We start from the raw sequence: 26460 nt of genomic DNA, 5'->3' as shown, positions 1-26460 counted from the left end.
ATAGAATGCGTAGTCAGGAGGTTCATATCCTTTCTCGGCGCTGCCTCGTACTTTGAAGGGGGTGTTCAAAGGCTTCGCGATTCCCGAGCTTCAATCTGGAACACCTAGATCAAAAGTTAAGCGCTCTGACATTGAAGGCATCTTGATCCCCCTTCCCGTGTATTTTTCCAATTTTTATCTGCAACTTATTACATATTGTAAATGAAACTATTTATTTCTTATTTTCTATGCATCGTGAACATATCCGGTAATTACTAGGATATTAAAAATTGTCGTTCAGGCTCATAACCGTCGTGAAGCTATTGGTGAGCAAGTTCGGCGATTAAAGAGCAAATGCGTCTTTTTCATCAGATATGGAGCTTCAGTGTTATTTTCCGGCCGGAATAAGATTTCTTGAAATATGTCTTCTACCAAGAATGTTTTTTACTTATGAGTACATGTACATATCCGTTTGTGAAACACATTCTTGGTAGAAGACATATTTCAAGAAATCTTATTCCGGCCGGAAAATAACACTGAAGCTCCATATCTGATAAAAAATACGCTTTTGCTCTTCGATCGCCGAACTTGCTCGCCAATAGCTACATGACGGTTATGAGCCTGAACGACAATTTTTTAATATCCTAACAATTACCGGATAATGTTCACGATTCATAGTACTCCGTATTCGAAGTTTTCACAATAAAACGCATGTTGACTTCAAACCCAACAGTTATTAGCCAATGATAAAGATAGTGTGTTTTATTTTTACTACCACAAAAATACTCGGAAAATGCTGGCTACCATTCCTTTGCGAAATTTTCATCAAAACAACACATTTCGACAATGATCACAACGGTCAGCAGCAATTAACTTGATGAAGTCTTGAGCCTTGGTTTTACTACTATTGAAAACTCAAGAAATATTAGCAACTAAAACCGCTTCTTCGGGAAGTTTTTATTCGCATATGGAACTTAAAATACTATTATAACTGCTTTTTCCCCTAAATTAATACGTTGAAGTCCATAATAACTTCAGGTTGATGTTGCGATTAAGAGAAACTACGGAGAGGAAATTTTGTTGACAGATAATGGGAGGGAATATGCGCTTTCTTAGAGTTAATGCGAGAGCGGAAACCAACCACGATTAAGGGTGATGCATTTTATGGCGTTAAGTCTTTTGAGTGAGAGTATGGCAGCGACTGAACTTGGTGATGACCGATAATCTCGGTACCCCTCAGCCTAAAAACGCCACCACACCCATCCCATTAGTTTTCATTCCTCCGCGTCCCAAACAAACTCCGCCCATCTCTTCATTCTGTGTTTCGACCACTGATAAGGCCGTGCACCAAACGTTATGTTAAACGAGAGAACAGTTCATGCAGCGACCATAAACTATTTATTTATTGTATTTAATGTTTACCCAAAATATTTATTCATTGTCTTTAATGATTACCCAACATACACATAATTGTAGGGGGATCGAGTTGGTGTGAAGGCTAGAGTGTTGGCTGCCCAACCGGCGGGCTCGGGTTCAAATCCCGGCAGTGGCAGAGAATTTTCAGAGACCCGATCCCTGCTTGAATGTTGTGTGGAGGACGTTTCAAGCGCAACACTCCGTCCGTCGGATGGGACGTTAAGCCGTGGTCCCCTTGGCGCCTTTCGTTAAGAGCAGGCCAACGCCGACGCCGGGTTTCTCTCCGCCCTTCCTTCCATACCCTTCCCTCATGGCGCAAATGACCTCAGCTGTCGGTCGCCTCCTCCAAATATCATACCATGTAGGGTGAATCGAGTGCGGATCCAGGATTGTTTCCTAGGGGGGACAAGAGTCTGACAAAGAAACGGTCTTCTTATATTTGAGATTGAGAACAGCATAGAACCATTGCGGTACGAAATATTCTCTTCATTGTGATATGAAAGATATGAATATAATATTAAATTATTGAGGCTCCGTAATGCACAAAACAAAACGAACGTAATGATAAACGTATTAAAAGTCTTGAATATTTTTTATGCGTCACGTGCCCCCGTGCCCCTCCCATAAATCCGCTTATGGGGTGAACAATCCAAAATTTTATGTACAAAAATTAAAAGTAAACCAGTCAAAGCCCCAAATAAAATTACAATCAAGATTAAAATACTGAAAATATTAACTAAATAAGTCACAGTCGCGAAAAACACAAAAATCAATCTAAATCACTTCACAAATAGATTCCTAGCTTCTTTTAAAAAGTAGTATTTCCTAATGTTTAAGTCCAGGTGCAATTCTTGGTATATATCACACAAATCCTTTGTATTGGCGAATTTTCACGATAACTTATTTTCACACTTGGTATGTATAATATTATATTTAATCTACTATTATACTAAATTATGGATTTAAAATTTATTTCTTCAGCTGCTCTCGTTAAAAATATAACTTAATTGATGAAATTCGAAACGAAAGACCAAACTACGGTGTAAAATGCGGAAAAAAAGTTCGGCAATTATGCCTTCCATGGGAGTTTTTTTTCTAGACAGATAAACTACCTGTAGCGGCATTTACACGGATATTATACGTTTTTAAACCTCAAAATTGACGTTGATAAGATTCCCAAATTATGTCATTATTGTTTCCAAGGAAATAATAAGCTTTCAATTGGTAATTTCTCGTTTACACATTTATACCAAAGAGGTTATACCCCAACCTCATGTATGCGAAACATAACAGATGCTTACTTGATTAATATATTAGTAACAATTTATCAGAACATACATTTGGATTAAGCTTATCTAAGTGAAGAACAATGAAAGCAGCAGAGAAATCAAAGGTAGAGGCTGTCCAAATGTGGTGTGGTGGAAAAATAGTGAGAATCAAATAGATTGACCGAGTAAGCAGCGAGAAAGTTCTATGAGGAGTAGGAGGGAAGAGAAGCCTCGTGAAAACCGATAGGATATATAATCGTTAATGTATACTTATGATAAGTTTGTCGTCGATATATGATAAGTTTGTTTTTAAATTCTAAGCTAACGACTGGTATTTTAACACCTCCCACCGTAAAGCTAATGAGGCCGCTTGCGGGGTGGATTGTGGACGTAGATGATGTCTATCCTCCTCTGACTAAACATATCCATAGAAAATATTTTCCTTAAAAAATTTAACTTTAAGATGATGATCTGGTATCAAACATGATAGTATTTTCTGTTAAAAATGATCGCAGGCTTTCCCAGCGTATAGAATTGTGGAAGGTTACACGGGATTTCCACCGGGTCAGGTTCTCCAACTCCATCTCGGCCGACGTTTCGATGGGCGAGTTGTCCATTGTCTTCAGGGCATGTCGAGTCTAGAAAATCTTCCTCCTTATATATGGTTGATACCGCCGTCTTCCATCTAGAAAATCGTCCTCCTTATATATGGAAGACGGCGGTATCAACCATATATAAGGAGGACGATTTTCTAGACTCGACATGCCCTGAAGACGACGGACAACTCGCCCATCGAAACGTCGGCCGAGATGGAGTTGGAGAACCTGACCTGGTGGAAATCCCGTGTAACCTTCCACGATAGGATATATGTTGAGCCAAGATGGTCTGATGAAGACAATCGTCGAGACGCAAGTGGATGCCAAGTACGGGGGTGGAAGGCCTTGAATAAATATCCTGAACAGGTAAAGAGGGATTTGAGAGAGTAGAAATTCGTAGGTGTGAAAAAAGAAGTTGGAGTGGAGAGCTACGTCGAAAAAATCGTGGGATCGCTGACCAGTGATGATGATTATTTTTTAACTACTGTTCTAAATACTGCTTCAAATACCACCTTTCTTAGTGTTTAACATTAAAGTGCTCCACATTTCTAAAGCATTCAGTCTTCATTCGTAGGTGTAATAGGTAAGTTAATTTGACGGGATAATTGAACGGAGAGCTGCGTCGAAACAATCTTTTGATTGCTGACCGGTGATGACCATTATTATTGAAATGCTGCTTTCAAATACAACAGTTTTAGTGTTTAAAGCCTGAATCACACGATTATACTTTTTCGTCGAGAAAAGTAATCACCCGAGTGATCATTTTTCTGAATCACACTGTCCCTCCCGCCGTCGCTTTTCGCATCACTTCCGATATCACAGCTCGTTGTCATAGGACCCGCATGAGAAAAAAGCGTGTTTATGTTTACCTATGTCGTTCCCACGATTGTTAAACGTTGCGCTGCAATCGCTCCATACGGGCATGTGCTCTGATTGGCTGATATGGTGCTTAAGTGACGTTTTCAGCGACGGAAAAAGCGACCGAGTGATGAAAAAAATGATGGGAATCCTCATCATTGGAGTGATCGCGAAAAACAATTTCCGGCGACGATCATTTGCGAGTGATCACTATAGTGATCGCTGGAGTGATCACTCGACAATGACGAAAAAAAATGATCGTGTGATTCAGGCTTAATATTAAAGTGGCTATCGCTCCATTTCGAAAGCATATCTAAATTCTTGATTTCTCTGCCGCATCGTTGGGAAGGCGACGTCAAAATTACGTCAATTCATTCGTGGCACGATAGTTCCGCGAACTCACAGAATAAGGTCCGCAGGAAACGCAGCGAGAATCATTCCCTCGCTTACAGCATCGCAGCGGTGAATTAAAGTCCCCCTCGAGCGATGATCCCTATCACCCAACCCCCCACATTAACTCAGTCCGATCCTTCACCCTCTGCCCCACCCACTTTAACCTTAAAAAAAAGAAAAAAAAACTCTCTTCCCTTCCTGCCATCAAAACCACTCGCCTGTCAAATTGCCAGAGCCCCCCCAACCCCATATCCAGACCGATTCTTGCACATTTCCCATCCCCCTCGACTCAATTTTATAGCCACCCTATTCCCTGCCCCCATAAAAATTAACAAAGCGACCTAAAAGAGGTATTAAAAAAAATGTGAGGTAATCCCACGCGTAACAATGATAGCCAGCCTACTTATGGTGGGAAGGATAGAGAAATTAACTAAAGTAATATGGGAACGTGATAAGGAATAATCATGAGGTTTTTTCTCAAGAATAACACGAGTGTTTTTTATTGAATGAAACTATTTAATTCCACACGCAGCCAAAACTCGTACAAAAGCTCGTTAAATTTGTGTAGAAAATAAGAAATAAATAGTATCATTTACAATATGTAATAAGCTGCAGATAAAAATAGGAAAATACACGGGAAGGGGGATCAAGATGCCTTCAATGTCAGAGTGCTAGACGTTTGATGTTGGGGTTCCAGATTGAAGCTCGGGAATCGCGAAGCCTTTGAAAACCCCCTTCGAAGTACGAGGCAGCGCCGAGAAAGGATATGCCCCTCCTGACTACGCATTTGCGCAATTCACACATCTGTGGCTTAGTACATGGTGGGCTCTACCCCCACCAATTTGACCATCTGTAGCCATGGCAGCCATGCATAAAATTATACCACGGTCAAACCTAAATCGGTTACATTTGTATTCGTGAAATTGTACTCATTGACTTATCCAGTAGTATTGCGGCAAAAGAACTGTACAACATAAATTTTAAGCGTTATCCATCCTCGTAAAGGCTTTACTCGATACACTAAACATAAGACTTAATGTCTGATTGCATGGACGAGCTCAGAACAAAAAGACTGAGCCATAAAATATGTACGTTCAGATTGTCTGCTACATGCACTCGGGGAGTATGCTACATGCGTTTGAGGCAAAATGATTTCCGGTACCGGGAATCGAACCCGGGCCTCCCGGGTGAGAGCCGGGTATCCTAACCACTAGACAATACCGGAGTCGTGAAGGAGATGGAAGACTTTAAAATCTTGGCAAGAGTTCAGAAAGAAGAGTGCTTATAACCTCCCTTCTAACCAATCTGTTTGAATCTAAACCTATTTGAATTAAGCTGAAAGCTAGTGACAATGCCTAAGGAGTGAGTACAAAATTTATCCTCGCATTGAGGTGACTGCTATGATATACAATGCAAAATAGTTGAGTCACAAGTTGGGTGGTTACACGGTGCAGTTTGGCGTTCATTCTCGCGTTCACGCATTTAGAGAGTAACTAATACGAGCTAATATTCCGTGAAAACAGGACTTAGTAAACGAAATGAAATTTGGCTACTATTATTCGTGAAAAACCTCGCAGCAACTATTACGAAGAAGATAAAGTTTAAAAAAATTGTAATCGTACTCGCGAAGTAGGGAATTTACAACAGTGCAACGAACCCGGTAGTGAATTTGCAAAAATGCTTAACCTGGTGAGGATCGCCTCCATGCAGTGAATTAACCCTGGTGAGGTTTCCCAGCTTTCTTTCCGCGACGAGGGTTTTAGTGGAGGACTGGAGTAAGATGCCCTCGGAGGGAGAAAGAGAAAAAAGAACATCGCACAAGTTTATGACCTGACGCTTGACTTATTTTACGCACGCGAGCTGACTCTGAGTTTAAGTCACGTAGTGACGAAAAAAAAATGCAATCGCGGGACTCTCATTCACGAAATCTTGTGCTTCTTGAGCACTTTTTAAGTCATCCGCAAAGAGATGGACTTCATCGGACGAAGCAGTCATAAATCTGATCAATCTACGAACGCGCACACCCTGTAGCTAATAATTGACATTCCAGAGTGAAAAAAGGAAATTGTGTAATCAAGTATTGCGTGCATTTAACTAAGGAATAGGTGAACAGTTTTGAAACTGCAGTTTATAACCGAAATGATAACGAGCCAAACTTGGTGGAAAGTAAAACTATTTTTTTTTCTGAAAATAAAGCTTCAAAATCTCTTGACAATTTTCAAATTTATTTGAATATAGCAAATAAATATTCAAAACGGAGATCGTGAAATTGCCCATGTTTTGCGTGAGATGGAGGAAAAAAAGCAGAAAAAAAATCAAAAAAACGTTCCTCATTCTTCTCGGGACGTGGTTTTCACTTCGTAGGAAAAATTAATACTTTCCACTGGAAATATTTACTTACCTGACAACTCATGGAAATGAACGACCTAACGAACGATAATACTTAGTTAGCTCATGTGTTGTTTCCACATCGAAAGATATTGAAGTGTTCTTCAATTTTAGGACGGGCTCATTTGGAAGTTGCTTACACTTGGTGTTTAAGTAGGTTTATTTATGTACTCATAACGTTACGTTCCTATTCCCAAATCAGTTTATTTTTCAGCTCGGTATCGGCCTGCCTCTTTTCATCACATCTATAAACTTTATTTTTTTCCTTAAAATTTCACATATTGCCTTGTTACACAATTCCAATACACAATATTGCCTTGTTCACATGTTGCCTTCATAGCGAAAAAATCACCTACTGGCCCTTCCGTAGGCATATATTATTATTCCACACCCAATTCACCCTTTACTTTCAACAGAATAGACGGTTAAAACTCGGCGTAGAACCTTTTTAAGTCATTTCGTACTTCCTTTTCACAAGTTCTTTAGGAATTTATAGGGCTTCAGGATTTTTCAACCGTAGAACTCCTCTCTGAAGTTATCCAGTACTTCCCTACAGGTGAATCGATGAATCGCGTATGGCGAAGACCTAGTTATTCCATTAAAAGCCGTTTCAGCATTATTCTTAGACGAGAGAAAGGAATGACAACTGCTCTTAAAGCAATCCTTGATGTTCCCGCCGAGCTACGCGAACTCACAGTCAAATGTGGAACTTTGACCATTAAAAGCCCGCAGAGCGCGGTCATGAAATCTATATCAACCAACGAAGTTTTTAAATTTATGAGCGGCTCAGAAAAATATTTTGCGTATAATGCAAGGTAAATGTACTTTTTTCATAGTTTCCATATCTCTTAAAATGGACTTGACTTGACTTGACTTAAGTTTATTTAACCTGGCCCGAATGAGGCCACAATCCGGCCCCCTCTTCCCCCGGGCCAGGGCTCTTTTACATCAGATGTTTGTAAATAGCAATACATTGATTTGGCACTTGTGCCGGTAAGTCCAGAAATGTGATCCCATGAGATGGTTGGTTAGAGCAGTCAAGTCTGGAGGCTGCTACGCTGTGGAGGACTCCTTTCCTTCACCGATGTAATTGCAGCAGCCTCTGTTTAACGGGCATCACGGGACTCACCATGGTTATAAATAACTTAAGGATAAAAGAGAAATAATTTAGAATTAAAAACATGAGGCTGCAAATAAAGGTACAGGTGGAGTCGGGCAGAGGAAAACAGGATGCGTGTGATATAATATATCTCTGCCGTAATTATTGTCATGGTAATCCAGACAAGAATATTTCATAAGTTCGCTCTCATGTCCATATGACAGAGAGTTTGGTCTTATTATTCAGAAAGGGGTCAGAGATCTCTCTGGTCGTATAGCATTTTTGGGAAGCAGTAAATAGGATGATTACACCGAGATCAATAATAATTATACAAAAGAAAATGCGCGTAGTGCTTGTGGATCTTAGATACTTGTCAACTGTTAAAAGAGTGCGAAAGATCCACAGAGAAAAAATCATTCGCCTTGACCGGAATTCGAACCCGGATCCCCCGATTTCCGGTTGAGTGCTTTAGCCAGTTAAGCTACCGAGGCGTCATTCTTCCCTATGGATATTTATCCGGGTTCGAATCCCGGTCAAGGCGAATGATTTTTTCTCTGTGGATCTTTCGCACGATTGTGCATTGCGGGTGACTCCCGTAAAAGTTATCACCGCGGCTAGTCCCGGTATACTTTACACTGTTAAAAGAGCTTGAGGTGAGACAAAATTTCAGGTTTCTTAAAAAAATTGTGAGAGTAATTTTAAAATCTATAATTCATTTATGGGCTTGCAATTTGATTCGCCCATATTATAACGCCAAGCCCGCGGCAAAGTCGATTTTTATCACCGTTAAGCCCTTCCTTAAAAAGACTCTCTCATTACTCAACTTTACACAGAGAATCTGAAGATACACGGTTTGTGTAATGTAGAGAAAGACGCAGACATTATTACAAAAATGTTCCTCATTCTTCAAGGGACGTTGTTTCAATTCGTTGGATATGTTAACAATATCTAATGGAAATTTTTATCCTAACAACTTTTAATGAAAAATAACCACTTTAAATTTCCTCGTAGGGTTTGACAATATTTTCCTGTGGATTTCCCACCGATTTTGTGTGACTGAAAATATACGTCGTGTCGTGAGCTAATCTAAAGCAATTCGGAGTAGACCAGAATAAAAATTTAATTTACTAATGCACCAAAACCCAAAATCATAATATTTCTCGAAAATAGCTCGATGTAATTCTTTTTGTTTCGGTGGATGTTAAAATTAAAATACGAGGAAATTATTTTCATCGAAAACGAATCCATATGTTTTTCCTCGTATTTATTTTATAAATTATATGCAAGTGAAATTATTAAGAACTCAAAAAGAATATTTAAAGTGTAAATACTAGGATTTGCAGCCGAACGAAAGTTCCCGTACTCTTCCAACAGGGGTCTTACTCCCTTAACCATACCCCACCTTCACTCCTTCCCCTACCGCCTCCTCCGCTTCTGCAAAAGCTCTTTCCAAGGTATTTCCAGTTAATGGAATACAAACCTCAGGCACTCGAGGAATTCGAAAAACAGTTTTCTCTTGGTCCCTGTGCCTCCGAAACCCAAGGGTAGTGCGTGTAGCAGCAGCACGCATCCCGGATAGGGAGACTATAATTCGGTGCACCGCGGACATGGTGATTAGAAAACATAAAATAACAAAATAGGACAGGACATTCCGAAATATTGGTCAACCCCAGGGGCGGTCTGTCCAAGTCGGTTGATCGGCAATCGCCGAGGGCCCCGAGCTTAGGGGACCCCACAACGCTCGCGGTTATCGTGAAGCGGATATGACAAGTGTAATAAAAAAGACTCAGATTACTTGAACCTAAGATTGTTTCAATCGTAAAATTCTCCTTTTTCTTTGGCTGCCTTATTTACAGCCATAAAATATTATATAAAAAAATAGATAAAATAAAAGTGCCAGAAGTTAAAAGGGAACCGGGTGCTTTTTTTGGAAAGGGTTATTCGAAAAGGTTATTTTAGAGATTTTTTTAGATTTCAGTGCAGTTTTAAGGGAAAAAATGATTAAATGTATATAAGAATATTTAATATAAAATGCATTTAATTAAATTCTATAAGCTGTGCAATTCTGCAGTATTTTTTCAAACAAAATTCCTATATTTTATTAACAATTATTTGTTTTTAAGAGCCAGAATAGCAATAAAATTCATTTCGAGGGATGCAATTGCATACAATATTCCGGGAGAGGACCCCTGAATACCCCCATAAGATGGGTCCATTATGAGCCCCAGCCGAGGGCCCCCAATCCCCCCAGACCGCCCCTGGTCATCCGTAGAAGAAAGCTTCGACTATATCCTCCAATAATTTCCATTTTTTTAAGTGATACATCATTTTTTTTAATGTTTTGACGTAGGATTTAGCGGAATCTCTGCACCACTGCGAAAGCCTACACAAGGGTTTAATAGGGTGGTTTCCTATTATTTTTTTATTGCCTAAATCGAAAGATTATTACTCCTGAAGTGCGTATTTCACGCTTTCAGATTTTTTAATGACTATTTCTATTCTTCGCGACTAAACGAAAAGTGAAAATTTTCAAGCGCGCGAAAACGCGACGGCTAAGTATGAATGCTGGGAAAAATCCGTGTGACGTCATTCTGGTTCCCGCTGTCGCCGTGTGAGGTGACCTTGGGCGAGGCTTTGAGCGCTGACACGATGCAGGTTGCTAGCGAGTAGCAGAGTACCCTGCTAGCAGATAGCGCTTGGCTTAAATAAGGATTATTAATCCCTTATCAAACGAAGGAAACTTTACGACCATAGGCAGTTTTAATAGGTGATTATTAAGACATGTTTCCCTGAGCTCTGTGCCTCATGCATGCATTGGTAATCTCAGACGATGTAAAACTCCTATCCTCTCGTGTAGAAACTAGGTCCCTGTGACGTCACGTGGAGTGGCATTGCATGGGCGCCAATCTGGCCTTTTTCAAATGAGGTTAAAATTGACCAATGCCATTCGTCTAAACTGGGATTCGTAAAACCAAATAATTTGTATATTATGAATACACCAATGGTAGGTAGCGAATCGCAATCAATTCCTTCTGGTTTCTGATGAAGGAAACCACCCCATTAGTAATAGACTCGTACTGATCTGATAATATATGATTTTATCACACTTTATTATTATAAAACTTCATACTCGTGTCCAGAGTCTAAAATGTCATAGGGAATGATTAGTGTTTATGGACCACTTGGTGTGAAATTATTCCATTACCACTTGATGCCATCGCAGGCTATCATGAATAGGCACGCTGAGCTGTAAGCGCTACCAAAACTTTCTCGTTAAAAAAATTATGGTGCATTTCTAAAATTCTAAGGTCAGGGTAATGCAATTCATGGTCGAAATATTGATGTCTTGGGTAGTTATCACCGGCAGACTGATTATCGACATCAATACGTAGCACGTCCATTGAATCAATACAGTTCGACCAGGGGCGCAGCTAGGAATTAAGGTTGGGGGGCTTTAGGTGCAACTAATACCGGAGTGTGTGGGGGTATGGAATACCCACCAGGATAAGCGGTAGGTGCGAGATTAATAAATTGCGGAATTTAATGGTGAGTTTTACGGCTTTCTGAGGGATATTTTATTAATCCTTACACTATTCTATTTGTAATATCAATCCAACTAAGTAAAACGGATTAAACTTCAAAAATTCTCAGCGCTCTGGGGTTTATCCCCCAGAACCCCCCTCCTCCCCTCGCTGCGCCAGTGAGTTCGACAGGAAGACAACACTGACGATAGGTATCACGGAATGTCATGGAAAGCCTTTACTCCATTGGAAGCAATATCGACGTTCGGATGAACAGAAAAGGGCAATCAATTGCTCAACCCTTCGTTGCTCTCAGCTCTTCAATTCTTCGCAAGTGTCAGTCAATGCACTCTTTCCCCCCAACAGACTTGGCTCCGAAAGCGATTAGTTCTCGTTTCGCGTTTGTCTCTGATTCCACTTGATGCCTTCAAATATGGCATTTGTTTGAAGCCTCAAAGCAGGAAAGACGCATTTTCAATTGCGCGAGACAAGGGGTTCGAGAAGTAAAGGAAGTCACTAAGCAGTGAACGGGAGTGCATTGACTTTCACGAGCGTAAATACTAACACACACACATGCTCATATATGAAGTTACCACGATTGATCGACCAAAAGGGTCGATATAGGGAGGCTGAGGTTGGACACAAACGGGCGGACGATTACCCCATCCCTACAAACTTCTTTCCATAAAATGCCACGCATCATTGAACTAAAATACAGGCAAAACGCAGGACCGAGAGGCGAGGGATTGTACATCATCATCTGTACATGAAGACCGTTTTACACGGACACCAACTGCACAGTCTGACGTGCGCACAAAGGCGCAGTCAAAATTGCATCGCGCAAAGCGATGAATTGCTAGGACGCATGCGAGAATGCATGGACGTGAGATGGCAAAATATACCCATCTCTAATTTCGTTCATTCAATCGCGAAATAGGGAGGTTTCCTATTATTTTTTTAGTGCATAAATCGAAAGATTATTACTCCTGGAGTACTCATTTCACGCTTTTACGTTTTTAAATGGCGATATCTATTTTTCGCGATTAAATGAGAAGTGAAAATTTTCAAGCCAATATGAGCTATAGTCTGTGGTTTGGGAATGAAATAAACGTTTGCAGAGGCCATACTGCAAAATATAGAAAAAACTGGATCGCATTGCACTCATTACCGCGCCGCAGACATTTTTAAAAGCCGATTAAAATGCGACCGAAGTGGCAACAGAAATCAGCCTCTAATGGGATGGAATCAGATCTCCTATATACAGTCCCCTTGGTTATAGGGTTACTGTGTTACTGCGCAAGATGCGCGATTGGAGATACAAACTGGTCTTCACGCGCTGTTCAAATTTATGCAATGGATTATGAACTGCCAATTTTAACAAAAATAATTTTCATTGATTAAAAATTGCGTAGAATGTCGCGCACGATACCACCGACTGTAACACCTTCTATTTTCCGTGTGTTTGCGGAAAAGAAACGTTGTGAGTAAAATCCTGCCAAAGCTCTCATTAAGCAGATGTGATCATATTTCTTATAGTTTTGTGACATGAAGTTTACGAATGGCATGAATCAAATGCCGCTCCCACAAAATGAGAACTCCCAAAGTAAATTAAATCAAATCTCCCAGCAATTATTCGCCAGGGTTAGAGGGTTTTTAAAATTGAAACAACCTTAAGTTGAAGGCTAACGTAGGTATGATCCTCATAAGCTCCCTAGCTAATCCGATATTTTGTGGTATGTGATCCCCTACCCCAAAGCATTTGATAGCGAAGTAAGGGCATAATTTGCCTCATCTCATTGATGGATCAGATCTACCAAAATCTTGGTATATCTCCTGGGATTTCATTGATTTAAAATTTTACCACTGATTTTTTTCGTTGCAAAGAATAGTTCAAACCCAGTGGCGCAACTTTGTGGGGGGATAGATCCCCCCAAAAACTCGGAGAAACTTCAAAAATATTTAAAACTATTTTCAAGTTTTGACATTTAATTCTTAGCACCACATTTCGAATGCTTCCACTCTTGCATTCGAAATGTGGTGCTACCAAAGAATGATGAAGATAAAATGGATTGACCGTGTGAATAACCAGGAAGTGCTAAGGAGAGTAGGAGAAAAGAGAAGCCTCCTAAAAACATTAAGCAGAAGAAGGGACAACTTAGTTGGCCACATTTTGAGGCACAATGGTCTGATGAAGACAATCGTTGAAGGACAAGTGGAAGGGAAAAAGGGCAAGGGACGGCCCCGAATGAGTTATATAGGACAGGTTATTAAGGATGTAAAAGAGAATAAATATATAGCTATGAAGAGAGTAGCGGATAGGAGAGAGAAATGGAGAGCTGCGTCAAACCAATCTTAGGATTGTTGACTAATGATGATGATGATGATGACATTTAATTACTGCATATGCTAAAAATTAGAATTTTTTGTGTCAAAATGATGCAAAATGTATTTCAAGGCATGTCATTTTTTCCGGACCTCCCATTTTTTTGAAGGGGGGTTGCCACCCCATCCCCCCAAAGCGTATTCCTAGTTACGTCGTTGATCTAACCCAAATCCTTAATGAGGCTGCTCCATTCTTACACTAAGCCCAAATTTTGGCTCAATTTTTATTATTCACTAGTTTACCAACACATTTTCGTGTGCAGTTCTATTATAGTTTGTCATTTCCAAAAAAAGTTACCTCTCTGCTCACACAAAAACTAACAGTTAATATTCTTGCTTTTCATTTTTTAAACATTTAATGCCTATTTAATAACTTGATGAACCCGTCTCTTTTTCTAGGGTCATTTGGCTATGATGAAAAACTGGGGACCTGTTCAATTCTCGGCGACAGTGAAAATCGTTCCTCTAAAACAGCCCTCTTCATCACTGGTTTCCTGACTCCATGCATAGTGATTGTGGTCTGCTATGCCAGAATATTTTGGGTTGTCCACAGGTAAAAAATAAACTGGATATCCAGGCTATATAGTGGATTATGTTTAGAGTTGTCTCAGGCATTGTCATAAATTTAAAATTTAAATGACAATTGGAAAATTTTGTAGCCTATGTAGTAGTTTCCTCTTGGTTGCACACATAATCACTTTATTGAAGTTGCTTTATATTTCTAAAAATAGACTTTTAATGTGAAAAGAATAATATATTTTTCTTAATTAAAGCGATGGTGGTAAATATATAGGAAATTTTTAGTGTGAGATGGTTACATGACCTCTGCAAGGTCATGCTGAAATTAAAAATGCCCTTGTCATAGCAAGCCAGGGAACATATAATGGCTTCAACCTTCTCCCAAAATTTTTGGGATAAACAAATACATACTTCCTCAGAATGAGTCTCCCCTAAAATGTGTTCCCATCCCAATTATTTTGGCAAGAGCCTTGATTTATTTAATGATAATCATCATCCCTAACACTGTGGGAGGTACATATTGGGGTGCAGGGAGTGCGGCCCCCCTTGCGACACTACCCACATTGCCGAACCACCATTGTAACTGTTTTATATCATAAGATTTGCGTTTAATCTTTATCTTTATCTTTATTCATCCACGGCGAGGATTGGCCCTCGCGGATGTTGTATACAACACATTTATAAAAACATTCGATACAACGAAACATACAAAACATGTACATTGGATCAAAACATTAGAAACACATACATTACAAAGATTACATTTAAAATAAAAGAGAAGAAAAGTCCAGCTCAAAATATTCATGAATTGAGTACAGTGGATAATTGCACAGCCACTTTTCCAGCACATTTTTCAGTCTAGTGATGCTCACTGATCTGGCTTTGCTGGGTAATTTATTAAATAATTTTACTCCCAAATTGTCAGACTGGTTGTTGGTCTTAAACAGCCTACAGTAATTAATATTTAGGCTATTTTTAGCCCTAGTGTCATGAGAGTGGATGGTGGATCGTATGGGGTAGGTTTCTAAGTTATCTTTAATGTGCATAATGCTGCGAAACACAAAGAGGCTGTAGATGGTGAGGATATGAAAGTTTTTAAAAATTGGCCTGCAGTGGTCACGGGGCCCAGCACCACTCAGAATCCTCACTGCTTTTTTTTGCAGTTTTAGAATTTCTTTGGTTTCATTTGCATGTCCCCAGAGTCGAACACCATAGGCAAGAATACTATGAAAAAAAGCAAAATAGGCTAATCTCATGTACTTTTCATTGACACAGGTCTCAGTCTTAATAAAATTATCTTTAATTTTGCATGTAACTTGATTATTTTTCATTACAATAAAAGTATAGGTAGCTCAAAATATCTCCCCACCCCTTTTCTCTGTATCCATTACTGCCCTCACAACCAGTGGCGGATTTAGAGAGGGTAGGGGGTCATGAACCCCAATTTTTGTGATTTTTAAATAAATTTGAATAGTTTTTGCATATTTTCAAATGAGTGAAGTGAGTATTGATATGGTTGTAAATACATATACGCAAATACATGGCTACAAGTTCCAAACATGAGAGAAGTTTGGGTGGCATTTACCTAAAATTGTACAATTTCATCTATTTGTAGGACAAAAATGAAATTTTAGGTTTCAATATGTGTAAAAAAATGGGTATTGTATAAAAATTTTACATGAGACAATGACACTCTCTCCTCCCCTCGGGGCTGTTCCATACTATTCGGACCTATGGAAACTACTCTGGTCCTAACCCCAGGGAGTTGCATGATAAGCTATTCAATGCTCATCATACTCACAATCACTGTCTACCATCAGGTCTACAGTGGGCATTTCTTAGCAATAATATCATATTGCCACAATTTTTTCTGAGATATTTTAATCTTTTTTTTTAGCTCTGAAAAGAGAATGAGAAAACATGCCAATGCATCAGGGAATAAGGGTGAGGAAGATGCCCGGAAGAAAAAAAGTGACAGAGAAGCCAAGACGAAGAGGAATGAGTGGAGGATAACCAAAATGGTCCTAGCCATATTTCTGTCCTTCCTAGTGTGCTACTTACCAATCACAATTGTGAAGGTCACTGACAAAGAGGTTTCCTACCCAGGTTAGTCTTTATTACATTTAGTTATCGTATAAAATGTATTTAAAATCCAATAGTCTTTATAACATGCATTTATTTTATCATTCAGAACTATAGACATGCCTATGCCACACACCCCTTTATGTTTAGTTGTAGGAATACTTTTAAAAATTTTGTGCAGTGGAATTTCTTCTACTTTTGAGAATCAGTCATGTAAATAGGAGAGGGTATCTTGAGATTCCTCTCTTAACTCTTCTGGGGTCAAATTTCTGACCCTCACAGTGCGGAAAACTAAGGTGTGAGGCCTTCTCAAGATGGTATGCTTTTTGCCTGTTCTTTCATCTTGAGAGGGCTTCCAGCTATCAAGTGTTTTTTCAATGGTAGTAACTCTTACAGATCCTTGATTACCGAGTCTTGCATAGGGGTGTGTTGCATAGGCAAATTTTTAGTAGGTGAAGATGATTTAATTCTTGTATGATAGGATGGGTATTAATTGATATAATCATGAAATAATATTCAAACTTGAATGCAGCACCCAGATTATGGATTAGTTTGGTTTAAGGTAGCTGAACTTAATTCTGTATCAAAATGAACGAAAGAACAAGTGCGATTATTTACTGATTTTTTTTTCTCCCATTCATATAGGATTCCATGTTCTTGGATACATACTGCTTTATTTATCAGCATGCATAAACCCAATAATTTATGTTATCATGAATAAGCAGTACCGTCAAGCATATAAGACAGTCCTTCTGTGCAGAAGGCCCAGACTCTTATCATTCACTGCTCCTCCACCAAGCAGTCTAGCAGGTGAGACTAAGACGTCAAGTGTAATCTTCTAACAGCTATGTACATATTGGTCTAATTCTAACAATATACTGTTTTATCTTTGGATTACATTTTGGAGAAATTTGTCTGGCTTCTTTATAAGAAATTAAGCCAGACATTGGAAATTTAAAATGAGTTTCAGAGAAAAATCTTTGTCTCTATGATCAGTTTGATGAGCAATGCTCAGTCAAATTTGTTATTTTTGTGAGATGAGACCATGCTTTTGAGTTTGTATGTCATTATTATTGGAGTGCCAAGACCAGGAATATGTGTCCCTCCGTGAAATTACATGCAAGAAAACCCGAGTGAGTGCTGAAGCTTCGTACCTTCTTAGCAATGCTACCCGTAAACGACACTAATATAAAAATATGACTCTAGAAATAGATTCTGAATATTCCAAATAATTTTCACACACTAATACATAATGGTAATGAATAATCATAATTACTCCTAGATTTATGAAAGCATAGCAGCTCAACTAGGGAATAGATCACCTGCATTATAGGAATAGGTTTATTTGTATGAATTTAAAATAAAATGAATTAGTTTCTAGTTAGGTACATGCTCATTAAACACTTCAGTGTTCTTTGATTATTAAATGTTGCAAATCCCATGACACCAGATGTATGATTCATTTTTGGACACTTTGCCTTGCCACATGACACAAAATTATCTGTTTCTAGATCCAAAAATGTTTTTTTAAACTGCCTCGGCTACGCATGCAGTCTGGAAAATATTTTTTCCAAGCTTATTCAGAAAGAAATATTAAATGCAAACAGAGGTGGATGATTGAAACAATGGAATTAGCCCAACCAAATGCAGGCTGTACATAATTTTCTGGAAGCTTTCTTAACCCAAGAATCTAATCTCCTCTAGCTTGATTCCACCCCTATCCAACACTCAGTCACAGTACATTGGAACAGAAAATATAATACATCAATAACTATTCTTTTGGCAGACAAATCAAAAGAGATCCACAATAGCAAGACACTGGTATCACATGTTTCCCTAGCAATGACTCCAGTTAGAGGAAGCAAAGTGGATAACATGAGTGAAGAAGACCTACCAGATGTTTTTGATGACAGTATGTGAAACTATGGTGTTGGTGAACTCAAGTATTATTCTTATAAAAGTACAATTTGTGCAAGTTAAGGATGCTGAGACCAAAGAATTAAGTGAAAACTTCAAAAGACAACTGTGTGAATTTAAATTAAGTTTTCTGTATGGTGACTGTTATCAGTGGTGTGGATTTTAGATGCAATGGACATCTGAGAGACTTATAAACCCTTGAATGAACAGCTAAGGTCTCTGAACCCAAGCTGGAGAGTTGCCTTTAGACTTGCCAAATGATTTGAGGGTGAATTGCCCGTAAGAACATGCTTCCATCACAAGCCTTCATCATTGGCACTGTTCACTGGAGGTACATCAGAATGGTCAGGGGTGCTGTTTAATTGCTGGAGGAAATGCAGGAATACATGATTGAAAGATTTTAGAAGAGACCAAATATAAAACTATGTCATGAATTGTGTAACATTGCCATAATATTTTTACTATTTATTTATGTGATAACGTGTATACATACATATTTCCAAGTTTTGAAAGCTTGCCAAATCAGCATAAATGCCAAAAAATTGTATATTTGCAAAATTAAAAAGATAGACAAGCAATCAAACTCTGTGATGTACATCTGGAATATAACGAGGGAATCAAACATAATATAAGCAAAGAATTTTATGTAACTACTACCATTAATGAAAATAATTTTCAACAGGAATTTTTAAGTCTTCACCTGTGATGTTCAATTCATATGAAATTTTTATTCCACTAAAATGTTCAATAAAAATTTATTTCATTCCAATCAGTGTGCACATATTTCCCCTTAATTTCAGATGAAAGCAAGTAATTTTTTTTTAAGTTTCTGTGACCGAGGTACAGCTACATATATGGAAACAATCTTAACATGCACTGTATATAACTGAAGTACCTATGACATTTAATCATTAACACTGTCCACTTGCATGCAAGATAACCCAAATGCTTCATTAAATCATTATAGAGTACGTAATTATTAAACCCCCTCTAAGGCACTTCTATTTTATCCTTCTTCTCTCTTCTGCTAACATAGAGGGTGATCATGCGTTAGCCCTTAACCGGTGATGTGTGTCTGAGAGACCGCTGCATTTCTAAAATTATGAAGATTTTCAAAATATCTATAATTCTCGTTAGCTTCATATTTTTGCATAACAAGGACATCCCACTCTTAAAATTTTCCTTTTATTAATTTCTGTAAATTTGCAATTGAACTCCATTAGTGGTCTGTGAGACCGCACGTCACTTACTAAGAATGCATCAAGAAAAGGAATAAGCGGGATAAATTTCATGGCTACTTACTACTTAGCCTTCCAACTTTAACATTTAAGGCCTTTTTTGAATCTGGCGAAATATTGATACATAAATATAATAATTATAACTCAAGTGTTTTTAGCATCAGTTTTTTGATCCTGCTTCAAATCACAATTTTTTATGACAAATTGGTTCGTATTCGGATTGTAAAAATTTTAATATAAGTTTTAAAATAGTTAAGCATTGAAAGAAAAATTAAACAAAACAATAAAAATGGCGTAGCAATATTTTATGAATTTTTGATTTATTGCGGTCTCCCAGACCGCACGTCACTGGTAGTGTAACAAGAATTGCACGTCACTAGTTAAGGGCTAACAAATAAACCATGTACTGTACATAACCACTTTCATCTGATGATAAATAAAGCTCCCCAGGGAGGCTACACCAAGGCCTTGCACCTCTTGACATGGGGGTATTCCCCAGATGACCTGAAGAGTGGGTAGTCCTGGGTAGACCAGCCAAATTCCTTGGCTATGACCGTGTCCACACCCTTCCTTTGCAGAAGCTTTCTTTTAACCTCTGGCAGTGGGTATTTTTCTTCATAACCAGGCAATCTTGACTCCAATGCTTCACCTAACTCAATCCTTTTGCCTAACCCCTATGAAAAAATTGTATAAACCTGTTTCAAAATTTTATACAATCTTATACATTGCCATGGCAATTGTATAAATTGTATAAAATTTTGAAACAGGTTTATACAATTTTTTCATAGGGGAAGTAACTCTAGTCGATTTGACTGTAGCATTGAGAACTACATACACCCATATATCTGACATGCATAGGCCGCTACAATTTATGTATGTGCCTATTACAGGCACAGGGTTCAATGTGTTAAATTTGTGCTGCGTCCAAATGGAAGCAAGAAGGAGGATATGGAAAAACCTCAAGGGGGGCGCAAAATACATCTTGAGCTACCGTTACTTTTATCATAATGAAAAAATAAGCGCATTCAAATTTCAATAAAGTTTTATTTAAACTGATTACACACGTACACAAAACAATGCCATATTTTGGTACTAAAAAGTTACGATTGTGGTTTTGAAATGTTACGCAATGAGGGCGATCCTGCAAGGGGGGGGGGCGTGCCCCCCATAAGTATCCGCCACTGAATGGAAGGCCTACACCTGAGACTACATATTCCCTCTAAATCTGAAATTAGAATTAATCATCTTGATAGGTAGTTTGAAAATTGAAATGCTCTGATGAAGTGACTTCATTCATCCTCCTGCACCAATGGTCAGTTTTGAAACATTTCCCATCAAAATAAATTCTTTTTCAAGATCATATTTAATATAACCTTAAGAAAAAATTGTGCATATACAATTTTAAAGTCATGCACTCTCTCTTTAACATTCATATGATTTAGAGTTGTCTCTAATTTTTTTGTTCATTAATGTGAATGTTTCGTTCGTAAATATTTCCAAGGATAGGATACAAAGCTTCTCTTCATTCGTACACCTTTTTCTAATCATGCATGTACTGCTATTTTTTGTTCTTGCTTTCCTGCATGAGCATCATTAGTTTATGCCAACCTCAATTCTCTAGTTTTGCAGAAATGCCATGTGGCTCATAATTTGAAGAAAAGAGGAGAATTAAATAACAGCAATTTTCAGCTCCCTTCTAGTACATAGTATGGGAAGACTATAGAAGGAAATAATTACTGACACATGCTCAGAAAAGACTACAGAAGTAAACCAGTCTGGAAGAGTGGAATAACTGAAATGCATACATCTAAATTGGTATTGAAGGAGGTCAATGGAATTGATATATTTTCGCTTCTCAAAACTCTAAGTAACAGAGGATGTGATAGTGATTCAATTATAAATAAGACTGACATTCTTTAGTCTATTTTCAGTTTATCTAACCCCTGGAGAAAATGTTCTACCTTAAATCATTATGATTCTGATAGTGATTGTACATTAAAATAGCTATGGTATCTCCCTGGAAATTTTCCTATTATTTTTTTTTTAATTCCATGAAGTTAGTAGCTCAATACTAGATGTTATCACTAACCAAGTTATAGCAACTCATCTTTTTTGGCAAATTATGCTAACCACCTAGCCGAATATGCTAAGTTTGGGTATTTTCATTGCTCATCACCAAGATTTGAAGCTATTTGAGCATCCAAAGATTAGCATTTCGGGAAACTAATACACATTTCATCTTCTCAAGTGCATTTCACACTATACTATTTTAACTTTTAAAATTTGCACACAATAAACATATTTTTCTAACTACCTAATTTGTCACATCAGTCATAATCAAGTACATATATACTTCTATCATACAATAAGATGACAGACAAAATATTCTTATTGTGGTTCACCTAATCACCACTCATAAAATCATAGGCAGTGACATTATTGAGGTTAACTTTATTACATGCACCTCTTGTATGGATATCATTTTTTATGTTGGTAGTTGGGAGCACAAAGGAAATACCTTAATGTAGTAATTATTAGTATTCCAACTACAATGTCCTATTTGTTCACTTTCTTCACCTCTTTTTACCCATTAGATCCAACGGCTGCTGGGGAAACTAAGCCATCCTGAGTAATTGATGCACCATTTCCTGCATGTTGCACCACAATAGTTCCTAGTGGATCTTATTCATTCACCGATTTTGATGGGAGGGCAAAAGTCAACCGCGGGTATTTGCCCATTCTGAACTTGAATAGTGCCTCAAAATGCTCAACATCACTTGTGATGGACGCTATGCCTGACATAAAGCTCTCCTTGCATGAAAGAGGAGAGTAGTTAGGGCTGCCGAGTGAATCCTCATTTTATTCTTATATTATATTTTTACAATGGAAGATTTAAAAATAAACTATATTCTTGTCAAAGGTCCCTAGTACTGATTGAGCTAGTGATGAATGTGATCAGTGGGTCACACCAATTTTCAATGGCTCAAGACATACTTTGCAAATATATATGTACATGTTAAGGCCATTTAGGTAAGCCAAATAGAGTGGATAAGGGAAGAGCCCCAAAGGTAAGCATGCGTGACCACATTTGCTTTTTCCATAATGTAAGTATCTTCCATAAATTTTTTTAGTGTAAGATATTTCACTGAATTCAGTCCTGCCTCCAGGGTGATGTAATGGAGGTGGCACACATTTAAAAGACAATTCTCTCTTAGTTTTAATTGTGGAATTATAATTTTAATGTCAGAGTTAGACACTGCAGTATATTAAATTCATGAAGAATTAAAGTTTACACAGATTACCCCTTGATGAGAACAGCCTGATGCAGTGTTATTGATGTTATGACTAGAAAGTCTTTTACCCCTCAAGATAACACTCAAAGAACCAGATCTCTGAGCCAATGGGCTTATTTCCCCAGCACTCTCACAGGAATTTGGATGTTGGGAAGAAATAAAATAAAGGGGTATCGCTCTGATAACTATGACAATATCCCTGAGGTCAGGATGGGCTTGGAAGGGAGAGGAAAGAAACTCGCACCACCACCGTGCCATTATCAACACCTGGAATTTCTGCACCAACAATGGACTTTGTTGTGAAAAAATATTTCGGCTAGCTGGGTTTCAAACGTGGATCTACTGATTTCTGGAAACGTTTATTTCCACTCATGCACGTGACTTTGTACAAAATATTTATTTCATACTGTGATTGAAAAATGTCTGTCACTGAATAGTAAAAGAAAAGGGGCTTTTCTCTCTGGCAGTAGCTTAGTAAGCACGTACCCCATCTCCTGTGCCTCAGCGTGGACTCCAGATGTCAATATTTTTATATGTTCCGTAACATTCTGTTAGAAATTTTCCATGCAAGAACATGGCTTAGTGGTGTAACTGGGTAGCATATCTTAGTGTTCATCCCTTTCCCATCCACCACTTCACCATGCTTCTAAATACGTACCATTAACCCTGCTCCACATCTATACCCAACTCCTCCTGATTCTGCCTCCCACAAGTTTGTTTGACTATAAATTTGATGCATTCTATTACCAATTGTGTAATGATGAAGACCCTCTTTGAAACCAAAATCCCAGTAAAGTTAACTGATAAATAAGCCCGCAACAACACTGTAGATAGTTTATGTATAATAATATGGTTCTAGTGCCATACATATGAAAACATACCACACAGTGAAGAAAATATGCACGAAAGAAAGGGATTCACTCAGAAAAAAGATAAATAAAACATGAAACTTGTATATGTGTGTACCACACTGACTCTGTAGGACTTGTTTCCTCCAAAAATGCTGAAAATCAAGGTCTCCTTTGACTTACAATTGAGTGGTTAAACAAAAGAGCACCACTTATGTATGTACTACCCCTCTGAAAAGACTAAGATTAAAAGAGGATGTAACAAACCAAAGAAAAGGAAATAAATATTTTTGATACAATGATTATCCAATAATTGTCTCTGATTTAAAGGCTTAATAGCTCATTAATACATAATAATATACTTTTTATCAGAGGTTCTTTCAATTAAGTCTTCTTGATAATGTTATGTATGTAATCACTATTACAATATTAAGTACGAAAGGGAAATAAAAATAACAGAGGCTCATACAATGCTGCATTGATAATTTGCATTATTCACAATCACTTTCTGATATTAAAAATTAGGTATTCTTCAGCAACCATAAAAGAAGTGATGCTAAAAATTTCTTGATTAATTCAGGCAGTTATGGCACCAAAAAGTAAGAACAAAAGCTGTGAACTGCCTGGTAACGTCACTCCCTTTTCATGATAGTTTTGGTAATTCAAGGAAAAATATGTGAACTTAGTTCTTTCCCATTAGCTTGCTCACATGATTCATTTGCTGAGTACATAATAGAATATGTATTTGGATTTAGATCACCATTTTTTATGTGACTATTGGTTCATGTATCCATGTAATTGGGGTGTGTGTGAAGCCATTATATAAACGATAGTGTTCACATAACTCTAAAGACTATGCAAGCAGCATGTAACTTAGGTTAAAGAGGTGATAAAATCCTGCCCATCATTGTAAAGGAATATTTACAATTAATGGCATGCCTTGCTAATAATTGTCTCTGGTTCAAAGGCTTCATGGCTCTTTGATAATATTGTATTTTTCTCAATATAGTCCACTTATGTAGCAGAGCTAAAAATCCTCACAATAGAAATATATATGTGTGCAGCCACAACTGCCACATAATTCTAAGGCTCCCCATAGTCAAACAATTTTTTTTCAGTGATCAAAAACTTTTCCAACCAGCTACTTTCTTTTCATTGTCATCCCACTTTTAAACAGGGGTTTTCTGTGAAACACTAGTGGAGAAGATTATAACTGACAACAATAATTCCTCTGTAAATTTCAATCCCTTCATAATTCAGAAGAAGAATCTTAAAGTTCTATACATCCCGAAATGCCAGCCTTGGTGGCAGGGTAAAATCCTCGCCAGCAAAACAAGAGGTTGCAGTTTCGAGTCCTGCTTAGGTAAGTTTACCCTATCTAGGGCATGGTTGTTCGAGTACACGTATTTGTTAAATTTGTTGAATCCGATATAAAATGGCCAATATGAGCTTTGTTCAGTGGTTTGGGAATACATTTTTTCCACGTGATAATTTAAGTTAATTGTTACGGAGGTCATCTGAATGAGTTATGTATATAGGTTAAATTGCTATTAAGGATGTAAAAAAGAAATATGTAAATAAGAAAAGATTGATGGATAAGAGATCAGAGTGGTGTATCGAACCAATCTTCAGATTGTTGACTCACGATGATGATGAAGTCGGTCATGACTGAATATTGTAAGCTAAACAGAGAAAATTATTCTAGTATGTCCCAAAGATGGTGCAGACTTAGGATTACTTAGGATAAGAAAATGCATTCATCCATGGAGGTGTATACACAAACACATTCACTATAAAAATTGCACCATGCAAACACCCAAAATTGTGTCAATGCACAAATGCATGCCCAGGAAATAGCTTGTCTTTATTTCACCAATCTATTCAAGCATTTGTCCTACCGTACTTACGCAGGTAAATGCCTCATGTAATCACAGCATATAAAGCATACAATATGGATGATAGGGAATTTTTTGTTTCATTATCAATTGTTAAGGACTAGCACTTAGAAAGGAAATCTAATGACTTAAATTTATGTACTTCTTACACTCCAAAACTCAACAAGGTAAGTCAAGGAGTACTCGCATAGTATTTATAAGGACCATCTCACCATGCAGAATTTCAGCACAAAACCATGAGCATGAAACCAAACTTTGTGTATTTAAATTTGGAAAAAGCAAACATTTTATTCTTGCGCCTCTCCCATACTGCTGTTGTATATCCACACTTGCACATTTGTCTCTGTAGTTTCTTGGATACAACTGATGCAATTAAAATTTTTAAGGCTATTCCTGAGCTCACCAACTGTGATATTTGTTCTGTGGTTCAGTTTCTGAGCACAGGGAACGTTAAGCTGACAGCAATTTATCAGCAAATCCAAGACAATAATGATGAAAACACTACGAGTGATGAAATTGTGAGAAAGTGCATAAGAAGTTAATTGAGAGATGAACGCATGACCATGAAAAGGCTCAGAGTGGTAGGCCTACTGTTCCCAATGATGATCTGACAAGGAGTGTCACAGAAAAATTATTGAGAACATATGTTTCAAGAAGACACTTCTGGTATAATGACCAAATGAAATCAACCGATTTTGGCATGACTTGATGGAATGAAGAGATATTCATGGCAGAACCAAGGAGGTTGTAAATATGCTGGAGGGAGCA

The 26460-nt window shown here is 37.9% G+C and overlaps 1 protein-coding gene and 1 non-coding gene across 5 annotated transcripts in view; one reads left to right on the top strand and one right to left on the bottom strand.

The window, feature by feature from the left end:
• The window catches only part of LOC124154249 (G-protein coupled receptor moody), a 199279-nt gene extending 175104 nt beyond the window's left edge, over window positions 1-24175 (top strand). For 3 of the 4 annotated variants that reach the window (XM_046527851.1, XM_046527852.1, XM_046527853.1), the window contains exons 6-9: window positions 14300-14453; window positions 16317-16525; window positions 17147-17311; window positions 18288-19187. In XM_046527851.1, coding sequence (XP_046383807.1) covers window positions 14300-14453; window positions 16317-16525; window positions 17147-17311; window positions 18288-18421 — 662 coding nt within the window. In that variant the 3' untranslated portion in view covers window positions 18422-19187. Of the gene's footprint in view, window positions 1-14299; window positions 14454-16316; window positions 16526-17146; window positions 17312-18287; window positions 19188-22250 lie in introns of those variants that run through there. The other variant, XM_046527854.1, reaches the window with a different exon arrangement.
• Window positions 5664-5735, bottom strand: Trnae-cuc. Its single transcript has one exon. It is a non-coding gene; the product is annotated as a tRNA-Glu (tRNA).
• Window positions 24176-26460: the final 2285 nt, after the last annotated feature.

This window comes from Ischnura elegans, chromosome 2 (assembly GCF_921293095.1).
Source record: "Ischnura elegans chromosome 2, ioIscEleg1.1, whole genome shotgun sequence".
Lineage (NCBI taxonomy): Eukaryota > Metazoa > Arthropoda > Insecta > Odonata > Coenagrionidae > Ischnura > Ischnura elegans.
Note: the sequence above shows the minus strand (reverse complement) of the source record. Positions and strands in the feature narration are given on the sequence as shown.